Source organism: Emys orbicularis, chromosome 7 (assembly GCF_028017835.1).
Source record: "Emys orbicularis isolate rEmyOrb1 chromosome 7, rEmyOrb1.hap1, whole genome shotgun sequence".
NCBI classification, from domain to species: Eukaryota; Metazoa; Chordata; order Testudines; family Emydidae; genus Emys; species Emys orbicularis.
Genome location: NC_088689.1, coordinates 83,495,406 through 83,516,062, shown reverse-complemented (window position 1 = coordinate 83,516,062; position 20,657 = coordinate 83,495,406). Strand labels below are relative to the sequence as shown.

Genomic DNA, 20,657 nt, shown 5'->3' with positions numbered 1-20,657 from the left:
AGTTCCTGTGAAAACCACCCGGGCCCCACGTATCTCGTATTGGGCACTCCAAAATGGAGGTGTCCCCAGCCAGAGACTCCTTTGGAAAATGGTGGCTCTAGTCACTTGCACAAGATGATGTTGCGAGCATGGAAAGACTGTACTTTACAACTAAGAGTCAATGGCAAAGCTGGGCTAGCTGAAGGGTGGTCCAGTGGTTAGGGCCCTAGCCTGCCACTTGGAAGACCCACAATCAATTCCCTGCTCTGCCACAGATGTCCTGGGTGACCTCAGGCAAGTCACTTAGTCTCTCTGTGACTCAGTTTCCCAGTTGTAAAATGGAGATAACAGCCCTGCCCTGCCTCACAGGGCCCAAGGCCATAAAAAATGTGAGGTGTTCAGAGACTGCAGTGAGGGGGGCCATATTAAATACCTTAGACAGAACCTTTCCCATTTCTTTAATACCGGCACGGTGCCGCTCCCTGATCGAGCGGGATATCCACCTGTTGCTAGGATGGGGGCGGTACAAAAGGTAACCCAGACAGACAGTCTAGCGGACTGAGCAGCATTAGATATTTATTTTTTGCCCCTTAATATAGTGCTTGGGACTGAATTAGCAGCCCGGGAGTGATTCACAAGTCAGGGACAGCATGGGCATTGGCAATAAAACCTGCCTCCTGCAAGTCACTAGATCCCTGTCCTGGAGGCACCCGTTCTAGGCATGAGTGGGTAGGTCAGGCCTTGGGATCCTTTCAGCCTCTTGGCAGCCATGATCAGCACAGGATAAGCTTCCAGGGGGAAATTGGCTGACACCCCCCCCCCCCCGACTCATTCTTTTTGCCCTGCTGTCTACTTCCTTTTAAAGGAAGAAATGTGTCTTCTTGGGCCTGCAGGAGGGAAGGCAGGCTGCTGCCGGGTTGCGGGTTGGCTGATGGGCCAATACTGGAGGAGATTAGGGAAGAAATCTGCCTTTCATTTTACTCCTCTCCATGCCAAGGACCAAATCCATCTCTGGTGTAACTGTGCAGGATTCAGTGGCATTCCAGCAGTGACTGACTAACCCCACTGCCTCTGCCAGCTCGGTAGGGGAGAGAGCACAGAAGCCGCAGAGAATTCAATCCCAGAGAGCTGCAGCTGCTGGGGAAGTCCTTGGAAAGGCGGGTCTCCCCATCTCTTGCTCTGTGGCAGTCAGTCTCCTTGCAAGGAGCTGGGTGGAGCCCTGCCTGTATAAAACTTCCCAGTAGACTCCTTGGAGCCAGCTGCTTGTGGCAGGCGGGCTGGGGAGAGGCGGGGTGGGGAAGGCTGCATGAGCACATATTGGCCAGCTGGGATCTTCGCAGCTGTCTCTCCCTGGAAGGCGTTGCAGTAGGGAGGTCGAAAAGGAATCCCATTGAGTTAAAGGCCAGGGGAGCCTCGAAAGGAAGAGCGGAGCAGCAAGTGAGCATGGAGCAGAGCTGCCTCTCCCAGCTCCTGGCAACCTGGTGGCTCTTTTGGAATCTCTTCGCCAGCTGCCAAGGGACCAAGGGGAGCATGCCCAGACTCCGCCTGTCTTATAAAGGTAATTTGCAGGGGTGGTGTAGATATGATGGTCCCAGGATATTAGAGAGTAGGGTGACCAGATGTCCCGATTTTATAGGGACAGTCCCGATTTTTGGGTCTTTTTCTTATATAGGCACCTATTGCCCCCCACCCCCTGTCCCGATTTTTCACACTTGCTGTCTGGTCACCCTATTAGAGAGACAAGGTGGGGCAGGCACTTTCTTCCCCAGACCCGAAGAAGAGCGCTCTGTAAGCTCGACAGCTTGTCTCTCTCACCAGCAGAAGTTGGTCCAATATGAGATATTACCTTCCCCCGCCTTGTCTCTCTTGCAAAGGTAATAATGCTTATGGAGCTGTATTGCTGGGAGCTGCTGCACGCTCTCTCTTTGGGGATGGTGTTGAGGATTTAAACCTGAAAGCCGCACTGGGCTGCCCCCTGGCTCTTCTCCCACTTTTGACTTGGCACTTGCTGGCTTCATGTGCTTATGCCTGGGTCTGAACAAGTGTTGGGGCATGCGCTGACCTGATCGGAGCGATCTCCAGTGTGTTGGGGACAGGGAGGAGGTATTGGTGGATGGGGAGGGGGGATTTCTGGCGCCTGCTGGATGTGGGGATGGGTTTGTGTGCAGGGAGGTGATAATGAACAACTGGGCAGGTGTGAGGTGGTGTGGGTGCGAGCAAGGGTGTACGTTTCACTGTGGTGTCCCCGGGCTCTCATAACCCCTTCTCAGCTCAATTACACTGAGATCTGCTGTGGGCAGAGTGGGAGTGCTGGCAATTAACTCCTTCACTCCTCCCTCTGGGTGTACACTGGATGCCTGACAAATTAGCCCCCGCGACCCTGTGGCTGTACCGATATGTGCACTGCATGTGTGTATTCAAACTCTCGGCGCCCCATGGAACTGCAGAGCATCCTGCGCGAGTGTGACACATGGCACTTACAGCGGGGGGTGAGTGTGTGTGTGTGTTGGGGAGTGTTAAGATTTATAAATGACAGGTTTCAGAGTAGCAGCCGTGTTAGTCTGTATCCGTAAAAAGAACAGGAGTACTTGTGGCACCTTAGAGACTAACAAATTTATTTGAGCATAAGCTTTCGTGGGCTACAGCCCACTTCTTCGTCTGCATATGCATATGCATCCGAAGAAGTGGGCTGTAGCACACGAAAGCTTATGCTCTAATAAGATTTATAAATGGTCTGCCCCATTTGCCCTCACTGCCCCCTGGTGGTCTGCTGCCCCTCGTGTGGTTGGAATGGGAAAAAGAAGGGAGTTCCTGCAATGACTTGAGGGGTGGTCGCGCCCCCCCACATGCTAGGAAATGTCATTCTCTCATTTCGTAGCAGCGGGCAGTGGCTCAAACAGGGAGGGTAGTGGCCCCGCCTGCCCCCAGGCACTGCCAGGCTTTGCTTGTCCCTAGACTGCACAGGGATCTATCTCAATGGCTAACCTAGCAGCCATAGGCCAACCGAGATTGTAGCCGTCTGCGGGGAGAGTGTCTGCTACCCTGCACGTCTGTGTTACCTGCGAGACTCCCTCTCTCTGCCCTGCTGGGATGGAATGGTGCCCGGGCCAGGATTAATGCCTAAATGAAGGGATCCTGCTTAGAAACGATCCCCCAACCTGGCTAACTTGAGCGCCACCAACCTTGGTCCCTCCTCCTTCTTCATCCCCTGGGTGAGACTATGCGTGTGATGGGTCCCCGGGGGACCCACAATGCAGTGATCAGTTTGCAAGACTGCATGCAGCTGCAGCTAACGGGACAGTGGGTAGCTGGAGGGTTTGGGGTTGTTCCTGTCCTGCGTGGGTGAGGGAACACCTTGAAATTCAGAGCAGGTGCTTAGCGTAAAAGGGGAGGTGGTGGCTTTCAGGGCATGTTTGCACTGCATGCAGCACTTGTAGATACTCCAGCTAGCTTTGATGCAGCTTGCTCCAGTAACAATAGCAGTGAAGCTGTGGCCATTGACTATGTACCCACGGGGGGGATAGCTCAGTGGTTTGAGCATTGGCCTGCTAAACCCAGGGTTGTGAGTTCAATCCTTAAGGGGGCCGATTAGGGGTAAAAATTGGGGATTGGTCCTGCTTTGAGCAGGGGGTTGGACTCGATGACCTCCTGAGGTCCCTTCCAACCCTGATATTCTATGATTTTACCCAGTGTCTTGGGCTGGGCTAGCCCCTGCAGCCGCCTGTGCTGGAGCAGCTTCTCCGCTATTGTTACTCAAGCTAGCTTTGATCTCGATTAAAGTTAGCTGGGCTATATCTCCATGTGCTGCAATCTTGCCTCCCATTGAAGTGTAGGCACATACCCTCTCTGCCCTGGCTGCAGCCAGCACCCCCTTGTGACCAGTGTGTGGTACTGCAGCCAGAGCAGCCTGGTTCTCAGCATTCTGCCCGGAGAAGGCTCTTTCCAACGCATGCGCTGTGTGCTGGCTGGCCTGGCCCCACTCCAGAAGGAGCAGAAGGACTGTTGCTTCCTGGACTGGCAGGTGCCCCCTGAGAGTGAGTGACCTTCCTGGAGCTCCGTGCCCCAGCGCTGGGTATGCGTGAGAATGGCATGCAAGGCTTGTCGTTAGCCAGCATTACCCTGTATCGCCCGATGCTTCCCTGTGATGTGCAGCGGCTTGATTTGCATCCCTTGTGCCCCTGCAACACTGGGAAACTGCCAAGGGTGGGCTCTCTCCGGCCATCAGAGGCGCTTCTTCCTTTTGCTGGGGCTGGAAACGCCTCAAGAACAGCCTTTGCCCTGGAGTTTTGCCACCTTGTTTTGATTGGAGCTAGGAGCTGGACAGAGGCAAAACAGCTGGGGTTGGAGTTGCAGCTGGAGGGTCAGGCTGGCTTTTATTTTCCCCCTTTTCTGGGCCTGCTCCTAGTAAGTCAAACTCCCATTGACTCTGGTATGAGCAGGCACAGGCTTGGGGTTGTGGGCACTTGGATGCATATGGTACCACCGAAGAGGCACTGTCTGTTGCACAGCAGCTTATGCGTCAGGCTCAGATTGGGGACTTTGGTTGGGGACTGTAGATCAAATTGCATTAGATGGGATATTTCTGAAGAGTTTCTGACCAGCCAATATAGTCCCTCCCTCCTTGCCTCCCAGCCCTCAAAAAGACGTTGAGGGGTGGGATTGGGGAAAGTCCAGCTGGGAGAGTGGTGGAAACATGAAACAGAAGAGCTGGCTCGAGTCTAGTGCTCTTGAGGGTTTGCTGCACACTGCCCCAGAGGACAGATGTCAGGGTGGCTGAGACCCAAGCCACTGTGGATCTGGTGGCTAACAGCCCACAGAGCTGGGGAAAGTGACCCTGCTGTTTACAGCGACTTGCTTCCTTGTAGATCTGGACTTGGCGGGGAGGCTGACTCGGCCTTTGGCTCAGAGCTCCTCTGGCCAGGGCGGAATGTCAAGGCTCTCTCTCCTTAGGTGGCCACTTGCATAGATGTGAGCTACAGGCAGAAGAAGGAGAGGTTCCCCTGAAAACCATGAATGGCTCAGTTTGTGGGAGGAGGGGAGGGCAGGATTTGGGACTGCTCGAGGTGGCTTCCCTGCTCCGCTCCTCTGAATTCCAGTGGCAGTAAAGTACTAAGCTTTACTTACTCCAGATACTGGGCCATGCATACCTGGTCTGGGGTAGGCCAGGGGAGGTGGAGACCAGAATTATCCTACTCTGAACCTAGTCCCATGCCTGCTACTTGCTTGGAGAGGGAAATGGAGCACATGGAGACCCCTATTCTGGGAAGCTGTCCTACTGAGACTCAAAGAACTGAGGGTACTGAACTGGTTCCTGCTGTTTGAGCAGGGGACATTGTTACCGTGCACATGGCAGCTGCCATGCTGGGACAGACCCATGTCCTGGCTGGCCAATGCCTGGGTCTTGTGCAGTACTGTCCCATGGGAGGACAGATCTTCCTGAGCCCAGCTGTTGAACAGTGTATGTCCTTAAGCCTGAGAAATGAGAGCAGTGTGTCCTAGTGGATGGAGCACTGAGTTCTGTTCCTGGCTCTATCACTGGCCTGCTGGGTGACTTTGGATAAGTCACATGACCTTCCCGTGCCTCAGTTTCCCCATCTGTAAAATGGGGATAATAAGTCTGACCTCCTTTGTGAAGTGCTGAGAGATCTGCTGATGAAAAGTGCTAGATGAGACCTAGGGATTATAATTGTATCTGAGCAACTTTATTTGCTGGGTAACATTTTCAAAAAGTGCCTGAGTGCTTGAGTCATTTTGAAAATGAGACCTATGCTTCTTAGTCACTTAGGTGCTCTTGAAAATTATACCCATTTCTTAGGCATAGGAGCATCTTCTCCTTTACTGCAGCTTAACTCAATAAGTTCCTGCAGCTGTGCGTTCCACAAGTTAACTATGTTGCATTTAAAAACAATCTTTTTCTCCCTCCCCCTTTAAATGTACTACCTTTGAAATGTATCTAGTTATTAATTAACATTACCTTTGAAATGTATCCCTAATTAACCTTTCTGTACTGGTAGCATCGGGGACCCCGGTGTTATATGAATGTCCCTGTCCCAGAGAACTTGCAGTCTTAAAGACAAGCCTTCTGGTGCTGAAGGGGGAGCTATGATAGAAGGATGTAGGCAATTCTTAGCCATTCAGGAGCAGGGATCTCAGCTCCCCACCTGCCAAATGATTATCAGCTGGCAGCTTTCTCTGTGCATTAAGGCAGAGGGGAGTTTCCAGGTGGGCCTTGAAGGAGGTTAAGTTGGTGGCTTTCAGGATTTTTTGCTGGGAGCTTTTCCCACACAGAAGGGTAGATGGGAGTAATGGGCTGGCTTTCTCTGTGCTGCCTTCGTCATTGCTTTATGAGGAGTTCTGCGTGGGGAAATCTGCCAGGGCGACCGTGAGAATCTCCTGCTTAAAAAATAAACTCCAGCGCGGAACGATTAGCTGTTTAAAAATAGACTACAAGGGAAAGGAAGCCGGGAGGGCTAGAGATGAGAGGGAGGCTGCAGCGGTATACAAGGCGGAGGTGAGGCTGTTTTGGCCTCACTGCTTTGAAGGAAGGCAAATCAAACAGCCCCTTTAGCGTGTGGAATGTGACACATCGCGGTTCGTGCAGCACTGGCTGTTAAAACCACAATGGACCACGTCTTGCTGTGAGGTCCTGCCCAGACCTCCCTGCTGATCGGCACTGTAGGGGTGCACCCCAGGGGTCCTGCCACCCCCATTTGCCACCCTGGCTGGGGGTGTTTCTGCTTCCACATAGAGGTGGTAGGTGGCCCCAGAGCTCTGGGGTGGGGTCTGGTTATCTTCCAGGGGAAGGCTGCCATGCGTGGGTACATGCAGCAGGGTGGAGGTGAACGGGGCTGTCAGCCAGCTGGAGGCATAGCAGGTTCATGTCAGGGATAGGGCAGGGGAGGCTCTGGGAGGAAGTGCCCTGCACTGTGTGTGGGGGATGCTGGCTGGTAGCTACAAAGGGCAGGAAGAGTTTGAGCCCCTCCTTTCTAGGGGCAGTTGAATTCTCGCCTACTTGGCTGTGAACATGTCAGGCCAGTCTCAACCCTAGTGTAACTGCTGAAGTCAGGGGAGTTACCCCAGGGCTGGAGCTGGCCCATGCACCATGAGGTTGAACACGTGCCACCTTGCTTCCCCATCCCCCAGCGGCTAATCCAGCCGCTCACCTGTGAGCCAGCCAAATAGTTCCTGAACTTCAGTGTATAGTCAGGCCTTCCTGCTGCAGGGAGTTCCCACCGTATCTCCTGCTTCCAGCAGGGAGCTGTGCCATTGTACAGGATGGACACACGGACACTGCTGGGCATGCTGGCCCCTCGCTGCGTGGTTCCCAGTTCTCAGCCACTCAACTGGGGCCGAACTCTTGGTTACACCTGTTGGCTTTAATGAGCCTGCACTGGTGTGAGTGGGAGAGGAATGTGGCTCTGGGGAATGAGGAGGCTGCAAGATAGCACCCTGCCTCTCTCTCTGGAGTGGGGTTCATGGGACTCGTGACTCGTGTAGGGATAGACGGGTGTGAACCTCCGAATGAGGGGCTCCGGTCCCAGAGCCGATGGCCTGTTCCCAAGCACGTAGCAGATCGACTGAGCTCAGTTTCTCTGGCTGCGGCTGTCTGGACTGTCTCTCTCAGCCTCCCACCAGGTTCTTTGGCTCTTTTGCGCCTTGTGCCATGGGCTGCTTCAAGGACAAAGATCCAGGCAGCCAAAGCACAGGCCAGCGCACCCAGGGTCGGTGCTGTCGAGAATCCCGCCCCAGAGCAGCCGTCCTCATAAATGCACCCAGGGATGGAGCTGGCCTGAGCCAGTTAGAAGATCCACTGGGAGAGGACGAAGTGTGAGCCCAGTGAGAGGAGAACCATCAGAACTGGGCACCACTGCCCACTAGGGGTGGACTGAGCGCAGCACCTGTGTGGAGGGGGACCTGATCTGGATTTCCATGTCCTACTGGAAAGGACTCTGTGTAGGGAGAAAACCTGAGCTGGAATCCTGTGCCCACCTGGAGTGGACTCTGGATACATCCCGTAAGAGGAGGGGAAGAACCTGGACTGGATTCCTGTGATCACTTGGAAAGGAATGTGGCTCCTGGCCCTTCCCACCGGCTGTGGTTGCTAGCACAATGATGTATCCCCTTGATTTATGTGTACAACATGCTGTGGCTCATTAGTCAGAAACAGACCCACAGAAAACAAACTGTCCTTGATTTGATGTAGGGTGACCAGACAGCAAGTGTGAAAAATCGGGACAGGGGGTGGGGGGTAATAGGAGTCTATATAAGAAAAAGACCCTAAAATCGGGACTGTCCCTATAAAATCGGGACATCTGGTCACCCTAATTTGATGCCTCCAAAGACTGGGAACCTCCCGCTTGGTAAGGACCCCAGCAGGGCAGCTCCCAGAGCCCGGCACCTCCTGGAGTGGGAGGGTGCTGCAGAAATGTGCAGGGGAGTTTGGAAGTGTGTTGCACTGGAAATGCCAAGGGCGGTATCCCTGTGCTTTGTAATTACAAGCAGCAGCAGCCCCATGCTGCTAGGAAGAGAGCGGCTCCCACTGAGCACAAATGCTCTCTGGCCTGGGGGGAGAACCTCTCGCCCTGACCCACGGCTGACCCAGCGCAGCTGGCAGCCCTGAAAAAGAAGGAGACTCTTGGGCAGGGTGGAAGGAACCAGCCATGTTCCAAAGGGATCACCATATTTTCCCAGTGGCATATGAGCAGGCTGGCTCCAGCACTATCCTCACTTCCCCACCCACCCTGGCAGGAAATACTGGAGCAGGTTTGGAGCCCTGCGATTATTGGTGCTTTTGACGCCTTCCCCCTTTCCTCCCGCCTGGGGACGTGCTCGGAGCTTTCCCGCAGCTCTCCACAGGGAGCCGTTGGTTGTAAAGCAGGGTGGCTGTTGCTGTCGCCAACTGTGCATACGCATGTTGTATTGTGCCCGCTTGTCCCCTGGCTGGTTGAAGCGTGGCCTCCTGTCGTGCTATGCTCACTGGCAACCCCTGCTGGAGAGGGCAGAGCGGATCAGCTGCAGGCCTGCTCTGTCACAGCTCTCAGTGGCTAAACAGCCCCTCAACTCCCAGTCTATTGTGTGGGCCATATTGCCTCCTCCCCATGGCTGCAGTGACCCCTGCTGGCAAGCATTACCAACGGCAGGCCCTCTCCATTGCTGAACTCGGCTAATCCACCAATCTGGTCCACTTGGGTCTAAAACAGATCCGATGGGATTTATTTCCCCTTTCTTCCCCATGTTCCCCACCCCCTCTCTTTTCCCAGCTGCCCTAGTATGTTGCTCAGCCCCTGAATCTCTTTGGTTTGCAATGATGACGTTAGAGAATCCAGAAGTGAATCGGAACAACTCTAGTACTGCAGTGAGGGGCGAGACTCGCTGTTTAACAGCCGGTTTTTCTAGGCACTTTCAAATCCCCACCCTGACGTAGATTGCTCTGCAAACAGCCCTGCCTAGTCATGGCCCTGCCAAAGGGCGCTCTTCATTGCCTCAGCTACGCAAGCTGCTCTGTCGCCAGCTGGACACGTTTGTCCATCAGAACAGCCGATCGCTGGCTGATCCGAGACTGGACCAGCCCAGCCAGGATTAATCTCTGCAGCTGAGCTATGATTTTTGAGAAGCACTAATTAATGGGGCTTTCATGTTACCCTGGAGGAGCTGCCATGCAGAGAGGGGAGGTGACTTGCCTGGAGTCCCACAGCGAGTCTGGCAGAGACTCTGGAGGAGAACCCAGGAGTCCTGAGTCCCAGTGCCTGGCTGGACACATTTTCTGTAGTTCAAGGAAACTCCCATCAGGGCTGCTCTCCTGCTATTCAGGGAAGCAGCATAACTCCAGTGGCTGGCAATACGGGGAATATAGTCTCTTCTGTGGCTAGCTGGGAGTTTCCTGCTAGGAGGCTGTGATTGGCTGGAACAGGGAACCAGAGTAGCCTTTTTGAAGAACAGGGCCCATTGTGCAACAATCAGAGGTGATGCCAAAGCCTGCTGGAGTGCCTGGAGCCAGAATCTGGCTGGCTGGAGGGAGGGAAGGAAGCTGCCCCAGCCCTTGGTGCTGTGGGAGCAGTTAGTTCTCCCTGAGGCATGGGCTGCATGGAACAAAGCATTCACTGCACCTTCTCACTCCTCCTGCAGCGTCCTTCCTGGGGGTGTGTGCCCAGTGCCAGGGCACCTCCAGCTGTGTGGTTGGGAAGGTCCTGCTCTTCCCCACCTTCTCAAGGTGCCCCTGCCTGTTTACAGAGGATTCATAGGGCTGGCTTGGGGCCGAGCTGCTGCTTCCTCTGAAGAGAGAGAGGCTGCTGTCTCAGTGCGAAAGATGGCTGAGATTCTCAGAGCTGATGGATCCGTGCACCCCACTGAAATTAACAGGAGCTGGGCAGCATTGAAAATTTCAGCCTATGCTTCCCCCCTCTGTGCTACCAGCCTTTATAGCGAGAGGCAGCATGGGCCTCTTGCCACTCGCTGTGTAATCCTGGGTCTGAGACTGTATGGCCTAGAGGAGCCGGCCCTGGCCTGGGCATCAGGAGAGCTTGAGTTTTAGTCCAGGGTTGGTTAGTGACAAACTCTGCCCTGGTGTGAGCCATTTCTCCTCCCACCCTTTATCTGTTTTAGGCTCTTAGTGGCCCTCTAGGTGCTACTATAATTAATAATGTAGGACGGTGCCTCCATTTCCCCACCAGTGAAGTGGGGATAGCAATGCTTCCCCGTGTGGGCATGAGCTTGACTTAGTTAACAGCTGGAAAGCACTCGAAATGTATAAGGCCAGCTCCTCAGCGGGAGTAAATTAAGGGCTGATTGGAGATTTATGCCATAAAATGCTACACGGTGACGCTGCTCTTGTTCCAACCTGTGCGCCCTGTCGTCCTGCAATAATTCAGCCAAAATCTAGGGCCCGGTCCTGTGGTTCCTGCTTTGTCCTCCCCAGGGAAAGCTCCCATCAGTCCATGGGAGTTGTATCTGAGTATGGGCTGCAGGCTCGGGCATGTAGTTATGAGGTGGTGAAGTCAGGGAATTCCAAGGGAAAGGCATGAAAACTGCGCGTATGCATTGCTGTAGAGGGTTGAATTACATGGGGATCCCAATGCTCTGCTTGTATCATGCCAGCAGAGAATTGGCCAGTCAGGGCAGAGATCTGGCTAGGAGAAAGGGGTTGGCACCTAGGCACTCCCTGATGTCAAAGTTGCTCTCTGGAGGGGGCAGACTGACGAAGTGCATGGCTTACAGGGCCCTGTGTCCCAGTACCTTAATACTGCGTCACTCCTATAGAAAGCAACAAAGAGTCCTGTGGCACCTTATAGACTAACAGATGTATTGGAGCATAAGCTTTCGTGGGTGAATACCCACTTCGTCAGACGCATGCGGCTTTGTGCTCTAAAAGCAAAGAGAGGGAGCTGGGTAAGGCACAGGCCTGGGAGGCAGAGGACCTGGCTACTCTTCCGGCTTGGTTGCTAACTGGTAATACGACTCTGAGCAAACCACGTCAACTTCATGTGCCTCCGTTTCCCCATCTGTGTCGATACGGTCCTGTCACATGGGGCGGGGATGGAGCTTAATCATGAATGTTGTTAAAAGTGCTTTGAGATCCTCCAATGGAGGGCGCGAGAGACCAGCCAGGCATTAGCATTTGCTCTGCCATTCCTCTCCTCCCCAGCAGGGCTTTGATGTTCATTTAAAGTGCAGTCCTGGGTTGCCATGCTCCTTGTCTCCTGGGGGCTCCAGAGCACATGTGTTCAGTTTAAATTTAACGAGATACCTTTATTTCCCCCAGCCCCTTGGCTCCGCCCTTCACCCTGGGATCTGAAAGTCAAGCTGGGTTCATTTCTTCTCCTGCAACATCCCCAGTAATAAAAGCTCTTTAGACTAAATGCTGCTTCAGTGACACCCGTGTGACATCTGTTGTCTTGGGTGGGTTTTGCACAGTACCCAAACCTCTTGCTGATGCACAAGCTGGACGAGGCTCCGGCTATGGCAGGCTAACAGGTGTAAGTGTGTCTCATCGCTGAGCCCGGCAGCTCTGCCTCCACGTTGGGAGTCCGACTGCTGACATGCTGGTTTTCACTCAAGTCCCTTTCCAGGGCAGAGCCCGCCAGAGGACCAAGCAAGGGGAGGAAGGCTTCCCCGTCCTTGTCATGGAGGTGGGGATGCTTTGGTGCCAACCCCTCTCCCTTCCACCAGTGGAAGCCAGGAATGACTCCAGGGAAGAGGTGTGTGTGTGTGGGGGGGGGGGAGCAGGGAATGAGGCACTGCAGAGCCAGGTTCATGAGAAGAAGATTGCATTGCTCTGTGTGGGTGTGTGTGGGTGTGTGATCTCGAGCCGCTGTAGCTCTGCGGTGCGTGGGGATCACAGAATCACATGGCCTGTCGGTGTTCCCAAGGGCTGGGTTTTGTCTGGGGGTGTCTTGGATGAGTGACTATTCCCAAAGGTGAAATGGTTGAGAGAGGAGCTCCAGGGGGAGGACCAGAGAGACGGGGGGGGGGGGGGGGGAGATGCTCAGGCTGCATCACGTGGGCTCCGAACCTATGCCCCACTTCCCTGCAGTTTCCCATCCATCCCTCCAGCAGCAGCCTGCTCTGTCCTGCTCACAGCCCTGCTGTTAGACAAAACAGAGGCTGGGTCAGGAGGGCTGGGCTCCTGTCACTTCTCCAAATACTGCGCAGACAAAATAACGGGGGGAGGGCTGGAAGAGGGGGGAGCATGGCAGGAGGCAAGGTGGACGCCTGGAGAAGCTGTTTGGGTTGGCTCCGCACTGTGGGATCTCTCTGCTAGCAGCACCAGGCAGTGCAGTTATGGGGTTGAGGGAAGGGCCCTTGACACAGAGTCCTGGTTCTTCCCCCTGGCTTGGTAAGTGGGGGCAGTAAAGAGGGGAGGGTTAAGGGAATTAACTCTGGAGGTCTTCTCTGTCCCAGTGGGATCTGAACAGCCCTGCAAATCAGTGGGGCAGAAATTCACTCTGCAGCCAGTATGGTACTGCTACTTCTCCCATCCTCCCTCCCCCCTGTGCATACTATAGGTGCATACTTTACACCCCCATCCCACCCCCTCCCCCTAATTGCCACCCAGTACTGTACCTCTCCCATCCCCCCAGCTGGCAGTACATTGTTCTGCTCCGTCCTCTCCTAGGTGCAGCGGGAAGTGAAGTACGGCAGCGTCATGCCTCCTCTCCCCTGACGAGGTGGTTTGAGGGTGCAGCGGGGGAGCATGCCCGAATTATGAAGAGGGGCCTGAATCAGAACTCCTGAGCTAAGTTTGGGGACGATTGGCTCCAAATCCAAATGTTGGGCTTGGGTCTAACTCTAGATGGCATCTCCAGCAACACAGCTCCCCAGCAAGCCTCTGCCGCAACCCAGCACTGCCTGCCCCCAGAGTGAGGTCTTTGTGCGATGGATCACACTGCATCTCACCTCCTGCAGCATGATCCCCTCTAGACCTTGGGTACGATTATTATGATGGAGAGGGACTGATACCCTTTGGGTATGGCACCTTTCGAGCCGGACCTAATCCACAGAGTCCAAGCTTCCAGCTAGAGTCTGGGGTATGGAGGGTGGTAGGTCTGAGGTATCCCCGCCGTGAGAGTGAGCGCGCCTGGGTGGATCCTCCCACTATGGGTCATGAGAGGAGCTTTGGTTGTAGCTGATCATGCCGAGGGGAAATCCATGGCTCTCCTGGGTGTTGGGGAGAAGCCCAGACTCTCTGCGGGGGCCCTTGGTCTCAGGCAGGGAGCAGGCCCCTCTCCCTTCACCCCACCCCTTTGCTCATCGCAGACACGCTGGAGGATTAATGCAAATATTAAAGCTCCCAGCCTGTGGAGGAATTTGCCTGGGGAAAGTTTTCTGAAACAATAAAAGAGCGAGGGGCCTTGCCAATGTTATTCTGAGATGGGAAAATATTATTGCTGTTTAATAACAGAAAAACACCACGGCCCCTTCCAGGGGGCTGGAGAACCATGAGACCTCTGAGGTCAGGTCCGTAGTGGGGGAGGGCTTGGAAGAGCAGCCAGGTATGATGGTGTGGTGGGGCACAGCAGCAAGGCGAGTTGGGTAGCTGGGGGAACCTTGAGCGGTGTTTGGCAGCTGGTTAGCCAGTGACCACACATGTAAGGCCCAGTCCTGCCTCTGTTGAACTCGATGGTAGTTTTGCTGCACCAGGTGCCCAACATGGATGTGACTTTGGGGCTGGATTTTCCCTGGGGGAATGGCTCGGTATCTGAGCATGTGTAGGAGAGCGCGTGCAGCCCATGGCTCTGCCCATTGGGCATCACTGTTGATGCTGCACCTCCAGCCAGTGGCTGGACAGTAGGATCCACGCCCCTGTCCCAGGTGGCAGCATGGCTTGCTGTATGCGTGCATCCTGTTGATTTGCACAGCCGAGTCCCTGCCCTGGGAATCTCCTGGCCTGCCAGGAGCTGTGCCAGTCTCTGTGGCTCTTTGAAGGCCTGGCAGCAACCACGGGGAGGGAAATCCTGTTGGGCTGAGGAAATTGCAGGGCTATAACTGTGCCCTTTGCAGCAAATGGAAAAGCAAATCTAAGCTGGGAGTCTAGCACTGCTTTGAGATTCAGCACGATGTTGGGGGAGCCTGCAGCTGTTCATCCCTGCCCCTACCAGCAGGTGGTGCTGTGCCAAAGAGGAAGCAAAGACCTTTGCTCTGGTGGCGTTAGGTTTGAGGCACCTGCAGAACTCCGCGATGGGTGCAGAAGAGGAGTCCGGTGCAGCTTGTTGGCCGGGCTATCTGTAGTCGACGGAGCCGGCGCCTAGCTCTGGAGACTCTAGGGCAGTTCGCTTTCCCTGCCCAGGCTGTATCCCTGGAAGAGAGCACGCCCATCTGAACGCTCTGTGAGAATGTCCTTGGGAGGCTCAGCAGCCTGGGGGGTCCAGGGAGCATCTTGGGAGGAGGAGGCGACGTGGGTGGTGTAGAGAAGAAGGGGTCCGTGTGCGATCAGACGGGACAAGCAGAAGGACTCAAGCGGTCATTGTGAGAAGGGGAAGGACGCTGGTTTGGAAGGGAGCAGAGTGTTATGTTTTCCATGCACAACACAGTAGCCGTCTGCCAGACTTTCAGCTTGAAGCACTACTATTCCGTACAGCAGTACTAAAACTAGGGCTCCATGCCACCAAGTGCTGTACAAACCCATCCCTGGCCCAGAGAGCTCACAGCCTAAATAGGGAGAAGAAAGAGAAACAACTTACCAGCAGGCTTTTAGAATGATACCTCGTAAGGCATACTTTGTACAAAACACATCCTAATTACATGACAATGGTGAATATTGGGGTGCCAGGGTGTCACAGCTGGTTTTGGAAATCTGGACACCCTTTGCTCTGGGAGTTGTAAAGTCAATTTATTTTCCCATTTTTGCCTCTTTCACACCACTTCTCTTCTCCATCTCCCCTCTTCCTCGCTCCTCGCTTTCCTCCTCCTGCAGCTTTGTCCATGCTAAAAGCTGTGGCCAAAAGCTCTGAGTTGGGGCCTGCTGACCTTGCAACACCTTGCATCTGCGCACAACAGCCAGCTTAAGTGGGTGCAATGGGGTCTGGGCTGTGGTCTTCAGTTGAGCCGCAGTGGTTTCCCCACCCAATGAGGATGGGAAGTCACAAGCATTGCTGTGGCACTGGGGTGCCTGGTTCTCCTAACCCTGTCCTGCCACGCTCGTTAGCATGCGATCCAGCAGTCCCGTCTGAGCTCTATGGAGTAAGCACTGCAGGTGTCCGAGAGAACAGCCTTGCAAGGGCTTCAGTGCATGCACACACTCCAACGACTCTGTTGGAAGCAATGCAGCTTTGTGGGCACCTTGGACCATCTTAAGGACAAGGTAGCCAGCCGGCCAGTTCACTCACTGCTGTGGCCTCCTGGGTTGGTGTCAACACACTCTCCATTCTAACCTCTTCCAGTTCCTTCTGCCACTTCCCCTCTCTCCACGGGACCCATCTCTCTTGGCCTTTCCTCTTTCTTTCCAGCTGTCTCCTTGCTGCCCTGCCTCCCACCTGCCCTTGTTGGAGGGATGTGGGTTGTGGTCCCTGGACGGGGTGTCTGGCTGGGTTATAAATGGCTCTGTGTCTCTCTCAGGATCGGGTGACTTTGCCCCCCTTGGCGGAGCCAAACCGGCTTCTCCTGAGAAATAATTACACAGCCCAGTGCAAATAAGCAAAGAGTCAACTGGAAATAAATGACACAGCTAAAGAAAACAAGCCAGGGGGAACGCTGGGCTCTGCAAATAAACCTCATCAAAGGGAGAAGGGGGAGATTAAGAGAGGGCTGAAAGGGGCAGGGCTGAACGAGAAGAGAATGAGGGGAGGAGGGGGAGCTGGAGACTCTACTTATGTTGGGGCCTGACTGTTGTCAGGCCTGTGAGGGACATGTGGTGACCCTCAGCTGTTCCCTGGCCCCCTCCCCTCAGAGTGCTCTAGCATGGAGGCATACCATGGCCTCTGATGGGACATAAGGTGTAGTAACCCCTCAAACATCTGCCAGTCCTCCAGAGCCAGCACTGAGTCCTGCGCTAGTGTGCTAAGGGCTGGGGTGTCACCCCCTTGGCTCTGACCCCGGGGAGAGTCTATTGCAGTCTGTGTGGGCGGGACAGGGCCGTAACCCACATCAGGCTGTGGTGATCCCATTGATGTGTAGCCTGCTTGAATGGCGGTCTCCCCGTTATATTCTAATCATGGTCTGACAGGCGTGGGCAGAGGGTCACCCTGCCTTATAGGGTCTGGCAACGACGCATGAAATATCAGCCCTTTTACTGGAATTAAAACGTGGAGGCTATAAAACCCGTTCCAGATATGCGGCGGAGAGGGGCCGTTAGCGGGGATGAGAGAGCCCAGCGGGGGCTCTTAGGGAGTGGGAATGTTAATGGGAAGAGTTGGAGTGGGTGGAGGGAGACGGGGGAGGGCTGCTTGTTCTCCCCCCGCCCTGCTACTCAACCTGGAGGTGCTCATTCGCCAAGGGACGCAGCCAGTGTGGAGATTTGGGCATTGGGGTGGGTTTGGCAGGGGAGAACTTGGGGGACAGGGCTCCAGTCCACCACTCTCCAAAGCTTAGACTGCACCAGCAGTGGGAATGAACCCTCATGTGATCCCAGGGCAGCAGATGACTCCCTTGTTTCTCTGTAGTTGGCCACCGGAGGCGGAGGAGGTAGTTATGTCTGATCAAGATGCTTGCACTGTTCCATCTCGTTGGCTTCAGGGCTACGGCAGCGGGTTTTGATTGATGTCTGTGGCTCGCACCTGCCCAGTGACTTGGTGTGTTTTACAGCCCCTCTGATGGTGTGGCGGAGTACTGAATGGTTTTCCAGTCACGCCCCAGTGCTAACCACCCTTTTAAACACCTGGGGGCATTGCACATTATTTCCCCTTTTCCCTACAAACTATCCCGAGGCCCTTGTGTTGCATGCTCCATTGATGGGCTGCAGAAGATCCATCTAAAAATAACACAAGGTGTGGTTGAGTTATAGGGACCTTTCAAAAGCAGCTGAAAGCCATAAAATTCCCTAACTTAAAACAGACAAAGCCAGGCTAAATCCCTCCAAATTTGGTTATAGACGAGCAGGCGTTGCTTGTGGGCTAATATTCGTTACTCTTTCCCCCTCATGTGTCTTTAAGCACCTAACTCCCATTGGAATAGATAACTCTCAAAGCAGGGCCAAGGAGCCCTGACCCAGCCATGTTCTAAATCTCCTGACAATGAGGATTAGAATGGAAGTTTTGTGTCAGCAACACAAACAACCGTACTGCTAGTAATGAACACCAAGCCGGGTTCCTTGATTCCAGCCCCTAGCGTCCCTCAGAGCCGAATGACTGGCAGCATGGGTCACTCCACATCATGAATAAGGCATGTGGAGCTGCATTCTCAAACCTCAGTGCGCTTGGTGTGTGTCGACAAGCAGAGCAACTGGGGTGTGTTGGTGGGTAGCTGTGCACAGAATTAGTTGCATGTGAGGCTGTTTAAGAGGAGTGAAAATATTCGTGGGTATCATTGCCCTGCCAGCGTGGGTATTTCTGCCCAAATAAGCCAGCAGAATGGAGTGGTGCATCGGCCCCGATTCTGATCTCTGTTTCTCTGGAGCCACACCATTAGAACTCCACTGATTTCTTCCCGGTCTGCACCAGTGTGAACTGAGATCAGAATCTGGGCCCGGGTTGCTAGTCAGAGCCCCAGTGTGCAGAGTTAGGCCATGCAAATGGTAAATAATGAGACAGAAAAATTAACCAAATGCACTCAAAGCTTTGTGGTCCCATCTGGTGAGGAAGTTCAGGCCAGTTTTGATTGTATTTTACCTACTTTGCCTGTCCTGGCTAGCACCATGTTCTCCCTCCTCTTTCCTTCCCCATCCTTGCTTGCTCTAATTGATACCCTGGTTCACTCCTGATTCAGATCAGAGATCCTGGTACAGCAGGGAAAATAATCTCGCTGGGAAATCATTGAACTTGGAGGTTGGGGTGGGAAAGGGCAGCCGCTCTCAGAATTGCACAAAACCACAACAGCGGAGAGGCAGAGCCACCTGGGGACTTCAGGGTAAGAGGCTGTGGCACTGGATCTGGGCAGTAGTGGGGTGTAAGTTTAATATTCAGTTGGCGGAATCCTAAGTTGTCAGGGCTGCTTGGAAAATAGATGTTGAGTGCAGGAAACAACGGAGCTTTATCCTCCTGGCTTTCCTTGTGTCCATCTCGATGATCATTACTGTGAAAAATCCTAGTTTCTCCTCCTGATCCAATAGTTCTAGCTGCCCCAGGGGAAGCAGGTGACCAGGATCCCAAGCAAAGGCAGGGGAGGGGGCTGCCTCTGGCCCAGCATCCTCGTCAGCCAGCATCAGTGGAACAGCCCCAGGACTTGATGACAAAGCCATCTCCCCTCACCATGCTGGAGCTCGCTGTCACTGCGGTGAATTATGGCCTCCCACGCTCGGGGCAGGGTCTCAGTACTGGGCAGACAGCCCCCCTCGGGGGCCTGCCTGGGAGTTGTCCACTCCAGACTCATATTTTACCATCGCTATGCAGTGGAACTAATGCTTTACAGGGCTGCCGTGAACCTGGTTGGTGCTCACTGCACACGGAGACCCCAAATTACCACATTTCTCCCCTGCCGGCCTCTGCCCACTAAGGCTGTGACTGCACTAGGCTTTCATGCTGAACATTTCTCTCCTGGTGCTTTGGTTGGGAAGTAGCAGCAGTGGGGTGAGGCCCTAGTGTAGACAGAAAGCCAGTAGTTTAACCACCTTGCTGTCCCGCCCTCCTTACAGTAAGCTTAGCTGATATGGTGGTTACAATGCCTCCTGTACCCTGTCTACACTAGTGCTCTGCTCCCACTGGGAGCAGCAGTGGGCCCTGCATTGTCACCCTCTTCCTGAAGCCAGAAGGGGTCATGGGAGGGTCGCTCTGAGCCCCCCCTTCCACCCAGCAAGTGGTGAAGTGTTTGATCCAAGAGAGGAGGTGCTTGGCTTTGCTAAGGGAGGACAGCGGGGTGCAGGGCCAGACATAAGTCCGTCAGTGCTTTGAGATCCCATGGCAAACGCCATGCAAGGCTGGGGGCACCAGGGAAAGAGCCTTGAGCTGTCCTGATTCAGCTGTGTTTTTCTCACCTCTGCAAGGTGCTGGTTCCACACGCACTCACCATTATCCTGAAGGGTTTCCTCTCCTCTGAGTCACTGGGAGCCATAGGACAGACCCCACCACTGTCACCCTGGAACCTGAGAAATGGTGGCCTCTCCATGGGTACGTGTTATGGGATGGGGCATCCAGCTGACAGCCCTGCTGGGCATGCATCGTTTTTTATTATGGCTGAGAACAGCCAAGCTTGCTTCAGGGACAACCAGCTCAGGTCCTGGATGCAAACGGGCCAGTTTATCGATCCACCTCCCTCTCTAAGGCACCCTGCCCACGCCTGCACACCATACACAAAGGAGCCATTCACGCTTCCCTTTGACATCGGGAGGGGGGGAGGGGGGATTAATGAGCTGGAGGTGGATTTGGTGAAGTCCTGGTTTCACAATCCTTCTCCACTCCCCTCTCCTCTATCCAAGAGGATTTTCAGTGGCTGAGCGCCCTGAGAAGGGTGTGTGTGTGTGTATCAGTTACACCGCTGGGGATAAAGGGCTTAATGGTCAGTTTATATAGAATTATTACTGCAGGGGACAGCAATGTTAAACAAGAAGGAACCATCTTTAAGGAGCTGCCAATGCCTGGAGAATGCTGAAACTCTCCTCTTTGGAGGCACTTCTGCTGGGGAAGCTGGTATTTTCATTCCTGTTCTTCCCTCTTCATTGCCCAGAAACGGGATCTTTGTCTCTTTAGGGTTAACCTGCTCCTGCTGCTTATTCCCCAGACCAATGTCATTATCCACTGCTGGTGACAACACACCTTGTTGCTGTGGAGACGTCACAGCTGGAGGTTGCTCCAGTTGCTCAATGAGCTTCTGAGGAGCAAAGCTCACATAGGTTAGAGATGAAGAAATCCTGTCTTATGGCCTCAGCTGATGGAGTCATGTGATTAGAGACTCTCATTTTAAAATTAAGGTAAGCTCCTAGCCTCCAGTTATGGAGAGAAGCTTGCAAATGCCAACCTTAAATGCTCAAACACCAGAAGGCAAATGAAAAGTCCCACTGCTTCATTCCAGGTAAAATTCACCCCTATGCTGATTGTCTAAACAATGCATATGCATCTCTTTAATTCCCAAAATGGGTGTAAGTGATGCCTAGGCCT

General features: G+C 53.9%; 1 protein-coding gene across 1 annotated transcript in view; it reads left to right on the top strand.

The window, feature by feature from the left end:
* The first annotated feature begins 1,422 nt into the window (after positions 1 to 1,422).
* SEMA3G (semaphorin 3G) overlaps positions 1,423 to 20,657 on the top strand; it is a 60,893-nt gene continuing 41,658 nt past the window's right edge. The window contains exon 1 of the mRNA XM_065407092.1: positions 1,423 to 1,537. Coding sequence (XP_065263164.1) covers positions 1,423 to 1,537 — 115 coding nt within the window. The remainder of the gene's footprint in view (positions 1,538 to 20,657) is intronic.